The sequence below is a fragment of the Zootoca vivipara genome, chromosome 13 (assembly GCF_965207765.1).
Source record: "Zootoca vivipara chromosome 13, rZooViv2.hap1.1, whole genome shotgun sequence".
NCBI lineage: Eukaryota > Metazoa > Chordata > Lepidosauria > Squamata > Lacertidae > Zootoca > Zootoca vivipara.
In genome coordinates, this window is record NC_142596.1 from 34,769,666 (window position 1) to 34,779,885 (window position 10,220).

The following is a 10,220-nucleotide window of genomic DNA, read 5'->3' on the forward strand; positions in this document are numbered from 1 at the left end:
TTCTGGCAGTCAATAAACCAGCCTCTACTTTGCTTTTTCCATGTCTGCAAAAAAATTCTTGTATTTAGTTAGTGGACCGCAAACACCTCTGTATGGTAGGGTTGGGGAACCTAGGAATCACAAGAAGCTGCCTTATACGGATCGGTCTAGCTCAGTATACGGATCTGTCTACGCTGACTGGCAGCAGCTCTCCAGGATCTCAAGACAAGAGGTATTCTTGCAGCCCTACCTGGAGATGCCATAGATTGAACCTGGATCCAACTGCATGCAAGGGACATGCTGTACAACTGAGTGAAAATCCCTTGCAGGCTATGGAGGGGGAAATAAATCTGGCCCACCATTCCTCTCTGCTTGGCCCTCGGGACTCTTCCCAGGCCAGACACCCTCCCCAGCCTTGCTTTTGAAGCCATCTCTTTTAAATAAGTCAATTACACCATGGAAAGCCATAAGGAAACAACACATCGACTACAGTACTTTAAAAGCTTATCTTTTTAACGGGAAGCTGCATAAGAGGGGAGTCGCCCTTGGAGAGGAACGAGACGGGAGAATATTAGCCTGGGGAGCTTCAGGTTGAGCCGATCCCTTGGAGAGCTGAATTTGACGGGTGAGCTTTTTCCATAGTTACCCAGGCCCACACATGCAAATATCAAGCCGCTGTGGTTGGATGACTTTCTGTTTTCCAGGACGGCACAAGAACTGAATGTGCTGTACCCCCCAAAGGAATAGCTGTAGTTTGTGCAATTGTTGGAGCCGAGCCGTAGGCAGCCGTCAAACGGAAGCCCAGAGCCCTGAAGGCTGAGTCAGGTCAAAACCAGGAATCCATGACTCCAGGTGCTGCTGTTCCATGTGCAAAGGACCAGCGGAGAGATGCAGCCCCAGTCTAAATAGGTTGGAGAGAGTCCTTAACCAGCCCAAGCTGGTGGAGACATTGCAGGGAAAGGCTGCAGCTCAGTGACAGGACATCTGCTTTGCATGCAGAAGAACCCTGGTTCCATCCCTGACATCTCCAGGCAAGGCCAGGAGAGAACGCTGTCTGAAATCCCGGAGAGCTGCTGCCAGTCAGTGTAGATAGTACTGGACTAGGTTGACCAAGCGTCTGACTCAGTTCCTAGCTTCCCATGCTCCTTCCAGCATCCCAACTTCATTCTCATCCGGTGCTCCTAAGGATGGTAGCAACATTTCATGCATTATGTTGCCTCCTTAGCCTTGTGACTAAAGTGTGGTTGCCGGTTTGTGGAGTGTGTGTTTGTGTGTTGGGGGGGGGATTTCCGGTGAATACACGGTATTGTCATTTGAGAAAATATTCTCATAAAGCAAGAGTAAGGGGGCAAATACTACCCCCTGGGCCTTTCACTCTGGTCCCCAGATGTCTCCCAAGCCACACACCTCTCATAGGTCCTTCTTTGCACCCTGAAATGTGTCCTTGAGCCCCAATCGTGCCCCTTGCTTCCCTGAATGGAGGGTAGAGAGGATTGTGTGTGCAGAACCCAGCCAGCTTCTGCCGGTTTTTTTTCCTTTGCCCCTGTCCAGAATTGCTATGTGGCCCTTGAAAGGTCCCCCAGAGGTGAATGTGGCCCTCAGGCTGAAAAAAGCACCACCACCCTTGCCTCAAAATCTACCACTCTGATTCTGCATCTTTCTGACTGTGTACATACATTGAATTTAAAGCACATTATCTCCCCCCCCAAAAAAAGAGAGTCCTGGGAGCTATAGTTCACCGCTCACAGAACTACAGTTCCCAACATCCTTAACCAACTGCATTTCCCTGCAAATTTCCTTTGGGGGGGGGATGTGCTTTAAATGTATGCTGTGTACACAGCTTCTAGCACACACAAACACTCTCTCTCTCTCTCTCTCTCTCTCTCTCTCACACACACACACACACACACACACACACACACACACACACACACACCACAGCTTTCTCGTTGTCACGTGCCTGGATTCCTTCCTACCTTGGGAATTGCGGCCTCCCCGTTCAGGACAGGCCAAGGTCATTCTTCGGTGTAAACACAGCCTGTCTGGGCTTCCCCAAAGTGCCCCAGCCGTGACCTTCTCCAGGCAGGATGGATTCTCCCATGCGTGCAGAACAGCCCTTACTGAGACCAGGACATTCCCAGGCTCTGCCTAGGCACTTTGGGAGTCTGGTGTGCAACATGCGTAGGCGTGGAGAGCTCTTTCCTTATCTGCCCTGGCTCTGTTGCCGGCACTTGGGTGATCTGTCTTCGGTGCTGTGCACTACAAATCACGCCTCCTGTTTTCCAGAAAGTGGTCCTCTGGGCAGATCCATGAAATGGTGGCTGGGAGAGAAGTTTCCTTCGTTGTTGCTTGTTTGTTTTGTTTGATTTAGTGATGTAGTGCTCTCGGTGCGCATGGCACTTTCCAGAATACAAGAGGGCAGGGTCTCTGCCTCCCAAGAGCTTACAGTTCACAATGCAGAGGAAAGGCCAGACCAGGAGGAGTTTTGTCCACCGTAAGATCGTCAGAAGAGCCTGGGTGCTGGATCAAGGCCAAGGCCCACCTAGTCCAGGACTTATGTTCTCAGCCAACATGGCCAATGGTCATGGATGATGGGAGATGGAGGAACCACGTACTTCCAGTGTATGGTGTGGACATAGCCTTCCTTTTTTTACTGCACCATTTTGCTTTAAAAATGAAATAAATGCAAGTAAATTCAGTGGGAAGGCTTAGCCTGAGCTGAACTGTTTCAAGTTGCCACATTTGAATGATCCTGAAGAACTTTAAGTGTGTGTGTGTGTGTGTGTGTGTGTGTGTGTGTGTGTGTGTGTGTGTATCTATGCATGAATTGAAAGCTCAGTGTTTGGAAGAAAAGGTTTCACCTACCCTTGACCCTGATGAGTTATTCTTCTTACTGCAAGGAGCAGGAAAATAATAGATGTGTACATACATACCGTACTTTTTTTACTGCATTCTTTTAGATAAAGTTGGGGATGTGAGCTTGCAAGGATTTTTTTGCCAGATGATTGAGTGGGTGGGTGTTAGGTACTTAGCATCTCATTTCCTACATGTTTCTTCTTGTGGTAAAACTCCAGATAAGATTTCTTGGTTCAGTTGAAGAGGCTTGTGGGGGCACAGAGGCGGAATTTGTAAAAATAGAACATTTGCTAGGTTTGGGATCATACCCAGATGAAAGCAGTTTTAAAAGACAAATTAACAGGGGAGCATCTTGCAAACCTCTAAAAACCGTTTTTTCCTCTCCCAAACCTCATAAAAACCGTTTAGAGCTATTTAAAAAAAGGTTCCAAAAAAATGAAAGCTTAAAAAATAGTGTGGTATTTTATACCATAATCCTATACATATTTACTTAGAAGTAATTCTTATTAACATAACCACCCCACCCCACCCCACTCACCTTTTCCTTTCTCCCCCCTTTTCTTCATAACTTAACATTGTATGTAACACTAATGTCTCACAACAAATGAAACTGAATTGTAGAAAACACAACTTGAAAAAAGAGACAACACATGTGTTTTTGTACAATAAGAAATATTTAATTACACACACACACACCGTATATAAAAGAAGAAGTAAGTATTATTGATTTCAGCCTTAGAGTGGTCAAATACTCTTGGTATATTGTCCCGGTAACTCTTATGATAATTCTCTAGTATAGGCCATTATCCACATATTACAGATTTTGGACAGAAGGGGAGGTTTGGAAGCTTAGAGAAGGGTAGACTGTATATTGAACTTAGGGGTTCCCCCAAGTTTGGCGTCCCCTTCCTTTTCGTGGGCAGAGGAGGCTGTTTTGGCCATTTAAGGAATAGCACTTATACCTGCACATCGGAAATAACAGGAATGCCGCTGTGTTGAGTCTCGGATCTCAACAGGCCAGTCCGGCTTCAGGCAGGCAGAGTTTGTATGGCTGAGAGAATGGCAGGCAGAGGGAGTCCTCCCCACTCAGGGCCCCCTCAACTCGGCTTCTTGAGCTGTGCACACTATCACAAGATGACAGTCTCTTGTGTTTCCTTAACAGTACCGTGTTGGGCAGCTGTACACCATCAGCAAGCACAGCCACCAAGAGAGTGACAAAGGGGAAGGTGTCGAAGTGGTGAAGAATGAGCCCCACGAAGACCCTGTCCACGGCCGTGGCCAGTTCACCGAAAAACGGGTGCACCTCTCCAGGTGAGAAGCCAGCCAGTGGCTTTTGTTGTTATGTTTGTGTGTGTGGTTTTGGGTTGGGTTTTTTATTTTATTTTAAGAAATCATGATCTGAGATTATTATCTCCCATCGTTCCTCCCAAGGAGACTCAAGGCAAGAAACACAACCAGAACCAAACAATTTTTTTTAAGCGTTCTAAAAAGCACATTAGAGATGTAAAATTTCTGGAAATTTTGAAGCTCGGTAAAAACCTGGGTTTTCCTCGGTTTTTTTCGAGGGGAAATGGAACTTTTCAGAAAAAATGAAAAAAAAAATGCTACATTGGCACTTCTTTTTTCTTTTCCAGATTGAAAGTCATTATGTTACTTTAGAAACATTAACTATGGACAATTTTAATGGGCATAAAATTATCACAACTAGCATATTAAAAATATAGTGTATCCAAACAATTAATACAAACAAAATTTACTTTTAAAATAATATTTATTTGTATTTGTAACAAATGGAGCAACAATCTCCTGAACTGTTTACTAGTTTATGTGGAACAAAGAAAACTCCACAAAACAATTTTTTAAAATCCAGAAGTAACCCTAAACCTAACCTTTTTAAATTAAGTACAGTATAAACTTTTAGGCCCTTTTTGTTGCTCTGTATTTTCTTCCAGTGCTTTGAGGCCTAGTGAAGAGGAACAGAACCAATGCATATCACATGCATGCAAAAACAAAACTGAAACCTTTTTCTTTTCTGGTGACAACAGCACCTCCTAAAGGAAGAAATGTATCTTGTTCTTGCATTGGAGAGTTCAGTTTGTAACCTAGGACTTGCTTGTCCTCACAGAAATTAGAATAATCTGATACCATACATATTTTTAGAAATGATTTATAAAATATTTGAACCCCTTATCTTAAAATATTTTATTCATCATGTTAAAAAATGAAACATTCCATAATCAATTTTTTATTTTTCCAATTTTTAGGAAAAAACAAAACAAAAAAGGCTTCAGGAAAAAAACGGGGGGAAGCGGTTCCCCCCCCCAATTTTCCCGGGTTTTTTCCGGGCCTTCACATCTCTAAGCACTATACATTTAAACCACTTCTGATGCCACTTTGTACTGTCATGGCTTCCCTCAAAGCTCCTTGGGAACTATTGTTTGTTAAGAGTTGCTGAGAGTTGTCAGGAGACCCCCTCAGACAGCTAGAATTCTCAAGATTTCCCTAGGAAGAGGAATTGCCTGCTAAACCACTCTAGGCAGGGAATAGGGGTCTCCTAACAACTCTAAAGCTCCTGGATTCTTTGGGGGAAAGCCATGACTGTTTAAAAGTAGTACAATACTGCTTTACACGTATCGTTCAGTTGGGGCCATGTAGTATTGTGGTTCTAAAAGAGGGAGAGAGAGAAATAACACAGGGCTTTAAATGCATGCTACGGATATGGTCAAGCCTTTTCGTTTTGCACAATGAAAGCTGAAGATCTGGGGGCTATGGTTCTTCTGGGACGGGGGGGGGGGCTCTACCATGCCATGGGAATGCCCATGCTCAGATTAAAGGTCAGTATCCTTTTAGCCAGTGGGGTATGAGTTTGTACATGCAAACCACATGATCTGCCACTGAGCTTTATCATCGTGCGCCCCCCCCTCCCTTCTTCCACCCACCGGCTGTACCTTGCTGATTCAGTGTTTTGCTGTTCTCCCCATTTGTTCTTCGCTTTCCAATTAACTTGTCATGGATTCTGACAATTACTCAAGACTGGCTTTTGTTTGAAAACTGCTGGAGACAAAAGGCATAGCCCTCCCCCTCCCCTTGTTAACTTCTGCCACCTACAGAGCTGTCTCTGCTTGGCTTGACCCCGTTCCTCACAAAGGTGCTCTCTGCGATGCAGGCATACCTGTCAATGGAGTGGGGCATGTTAGTGTATGCACGCAGCTGAGTGTGAAGGACTTCCTAGACCAGGCATCCCCAAACTTCGGCCCTCCAGATGTTTTGGACTACAATTCCCATCTTCCCCGACCACTGGTCCTGTTAGCTAAGGATCATGGGAGTTGTAGGCCAAAACATCTGGAGGGCCGCAGTTTGGGGGTGCCTGTCCTAGACCAAACTCGGCCCTCCAGATGTTTTTGGCCTACAACTCCCATGATCCCTAGCTAGCCGGACCAGTGGTCAGGGATGATGGGAATTGTAGTCTCAAAACATCTGGAGGGCCGAGTTTGAGGAAGCCTGTCCTAGACCCTAATATCTGGCAGAGAGGCCCTTCTCGGTGTCATGACTGGATGGGGAGGTGGCTCGGCTGACAGGGACAAGAGGAAGGGGCTTCTCAGTAACCGCCCCCAAATGTTGTGATTCTTTGCCTCGGTTGACCTTCTCTCTTCCTAGGTTTTGTTAGACAGCAAAAAATTATGTGTACCTAGATCAGGCATCCCCAAACTGCAGCCCCCCAGATGTTTTGGCCTACAGCTCCCATGATCCCTAGCTAACAGGACCAGTTGTCAGGGATGATGGGAATTGTAATCCAAAACATCTGGAGGGCCAAAGTTTGGGGATGCCTGACCTAGATGGAATCTTGGCTCTGGGGGTTGAATGTGGCCCTTCCAACCTCTCTGCCTGGCCCTTGGGACGCTCCCCAAGCCATACCCTTCACTGGCTGCCCTTCTTGAGTGTTTTTTTCCTACCTGAAATGTGTCCTTAAACTGTGATAACACCTCTAGCTTCCTGGAGGTATAGAAAACTTGGGCTTTGTGCAGCTAGAATGTAGCCAGCTGTACAAAGGTGAGAATCACATTAATTGCTCCACCTAGTTTTGCCTCTAGCCCCACCCACCACTGGCACATGCCCCCCAGAAGATTCCCGATAAGGGGGTGTGGCCCTCGGGCTGAGAAAGCTTCCCCATCCCTGTTATACACACCGGAAGGGTGAGAAGCGTATCCTTCTGTTTAAAAAAAATCAACACTGTCCTGAAACATTTGCACTTCGCAAAAACTGGATGCTGGTCAGGGTTTCCTGCAATGCATACACAAGGCAGAGTAGAGGACTGTGTGTGTGTGTTTGTGTGTGTGTGTGTGTGGTGTGGTGTGGTGTGATCCTGCACCTATGCATTGCTTGCTCCCCCGCCCCTGAGAGATTGGAGCATTGTCTAGTTGTCTTTCTTTGGCAGGTTGAAGGCACCATGTTGGGAAAAGGCTGCTCTACCTCTCTATTTTGTAGACATTAATTCCAGAGAACTGGACAAAGCAGAGGAAAGTTTCACCAAGAGACAATAACTGTTAAATCTTGGCATTTGGTGAGACAAAGAAAAGCCATTAGAACACAGAGAACCAGTTGAGCAGGCCATGCTCCCATGTTTTGTTCTCAAACTGCTCCTCTATGTGAGGTTTTTGAAATATCTTGATTACAACTCCCATCATTCCCAGCCAACTTAACTAATAGGGACCATACAAATTGTAGTCAACCAACATCTGGGGACCTATGGTTGAAGACCACTGGCCTAGAGGAACCCAAGCTCACACTAGTGTCCTCCAGAATTTTTCAACTCCAACTCCCATCAGCCCCAACATGCACATCTCTAGTATCCCACAATATCTGTGTTCTGCCTCCACTAACAGAGGCAGTATGTCTCTGAATGGCAGTTGCTGGGACCTCCTGTATGCAAAAGATGCCCTGTTACTAAGCTACAGCCTTTCTTTGAAATAATCTTCTTTCTCTGTAAATCTTGGTGGGAGAGGCCAGCTGACTTGGTGGTGGTAGTTGCTGCCTGTCGCTGTAACCCTGGTTCATATGTGAGCTCTACATATAGCTTGCACATGGAGAGAAGCCTCTCTGTGACAGTAGCAGCCATCAATTGTGGCAGCTGCTGTAGCCACCTGCAGAGAGCTGCCTTCCAACCCTATCTCTCGGCCAATTGATGAGCCAGTTAGTGGAGTGCTGGCTCCTTTGGCTGACTTCCAGTGATGTCTGTCTTAGAAACACCAGAGCAGAGTGGAATGAGGAAGTTACTGTGCTTTGCTATAATTTCCTTGTTCCTTTCTGCTACTGCTGCTAAACAAATCTAGGCCTTGTGGAGCTGGTGACTATGCTGAATGTGACTGGAAGTGTGTGTGTGTGTGTGTGCAGTTTGCACAGGTGATGTTAGCGTGGGGTAAGAACACAAGAAGCTGCCTTATACCAAGCCAAGCCATTGGTACATCTAGCTCAGCATTGCCTACACTGACTGGCAGCAGCTCTGCAGTCTTTCCTAGCTCTGCTTGGAGATGCCAGGGATTAAACCTGGGACCCTTCTGCATACAACACAGATACTCTGCCACTGATGTTGCTGGACTACAATAGCCATCACCCCAAAACACTGGGGCTGGTGGTAGTTGTAGTCCAGCGCCATGTTGCTTAACCCTTAACATTTGTCAAAACCAACAGCTGCTACAGGCATCTTTCCAAGCAGAGGCTCTGTTCTAGCTCTCTGACATGCTCAGGATGTCAAAACACCTTGGCTTGCCCATGTACTTGGCCTTACAAATAGTTTCACTTGTCATTCCACCCACCCAGCTGAAAATAGGCAATGCTTATAAGCTTCAGCAAGGCTAAATCCCCTTGCTTCCAAATGCTCCCGGCATAATGGATCAGGCAAGCAGCCCCTCTCTGCTTCCCAGCTCCTCCCTTGCTTTTCTTCCCCTTGCTTCCACACATTCACATGCACCTCCCTTACTGCAAGCTTCCCTCCAAGGCTGCCGAGACCTGTCTCCTTTTGCCCAACTGCCCACTGGCTCAGAACGTGTGTTTCGGAGACAGCTTTGGCTGCGTGGACTTGTCTCACTGCACTGCTGGGGAGCAAGCTGCTTACAGTAGCTGCTGCGGGAGCCATCCGTGCAAGAGGGGGCAGTATTTTTAGACTGCATTCTCACGATTCTCCTCTCGGGGGATGCTATTTATAGAGCACAGAATCTAATCAAAGCGGTTGGGGCGGAGGGGCCCTTGCCTTTTTCCACCCCACAGTTTGGGTACCGCATTGCTTGATCCGTTTGCAGGAAAGCCTGTGAGATTTCAGCTGGTGGTCTAAAGCGACGGGAGAGCCAGCATCTCTCCCTTCACGGCACAGTGAGCCCTTCACGGCACAGTGAGAAAGGAACTCTTCTGTCTTCCCTCTCCCTTCCCTGCCCCAGGTGCTACAAACTTGTATCTGTGCTCAGCCATGCCTTCCAGCCACATGGAAGCATTTGGCTGTTGGGTGGGGAGGGTATTTTTCAGCCCAAGGGCCATATTTCCTTCTTGGGAACATTCCAAGGGCCACATGTCAGTGGTGTGTGAGGCCTGCGGCAAAAATGTGCAGAGCAATGGATGTAAATGTTACCTTTGTACAGTAGTTTCTACATACATGCACACACTTCTCTCTGTCCCCTTTCCAGCTAAGCAAGAGGCAACATCAGAGTTCAAGGATGCATTCCAGCCAGGCAAAAACACTGTTTAGAATAAGTGGCCTGGGCCTTAACTGTCAGAGTCTGCAATGCAAAGTCCCTGGTGCCTTACAGATTCTCTGCCCCAGTTTATCTTCTGTGCTTTCCGGGGTTTTGAACAGTGGTCTTTCCCCAGCACTAACTGGAGACGCTGGGGATTGAACCCGGGACTTTATGAATGCAAGGCAGATACTCTACCCCCTGAGCTACAGCACTTACACATCCCTTTTGGGTTTTAAAGACTGGCCTACTTGGGCTTAGACATGCCCATCTAAAGATTTTCTCTGCTTTCCCCTTTATGCTGTGCTGTCCCACCATTAGCAAGCTGCCTAGCTGGGCTCGCGCTGTGACGCCACGAATATTCTACATCACAGAGAAGGCCTGGAACTATTACCCATACACAATCACAGGTAAGGAGAGCTCTTCTGAATCAGACAAATCTCCGTCTCACCCAACAACCTCTTTCTGCAGGGCCCAACTAAACACCTCTTGAGAACCCCAGAATGGAATAGTGTCGGGTGAGGGAGCTACAATCTTCACTTCTCTCTCCTCTGTCCCTGGCACATAGGCTGGATCTACACAGATATATAAAAAAAACAATAGGCAGGGAGTTCCAAAGTGTAGGAGCTGCCACACTAAAAGATTGATGTCAGGCAGACATCT

At 46.8% G+C, this 10,220-nt stretch overlaps 1 protein-coding gene across 1 annotated transcript in view; it reads left to right on the forward strand.

The window, feature by feature from the left end:
- The window catches only part of LOC148683685 (cytoplasmic phosphatidylinositol transfer protein 1-like), a 33,694-nt gene extending 23,498 nt beyond the window's left edge, over positions 1-10,196 (forward strand). Inside the window, exons 3-4 of the mRNA XM_088657430.1 lie at positions 3,998-4,146; positions 9,879-10,196. Of these exons, the coding sequence (XP_088513556.1) occupies positions 3,998-4,146; positions 9,879-10,050 (321 nt within the window). The 3' untranslated portion in view covers positions 10,051-10,196. The remainder of the gene's footprint in view (positions 1-3,997; positions 4,147-9,878) is intronic.
- Positions 10,197-10,220: the final 24 nt, after the last annotated feature.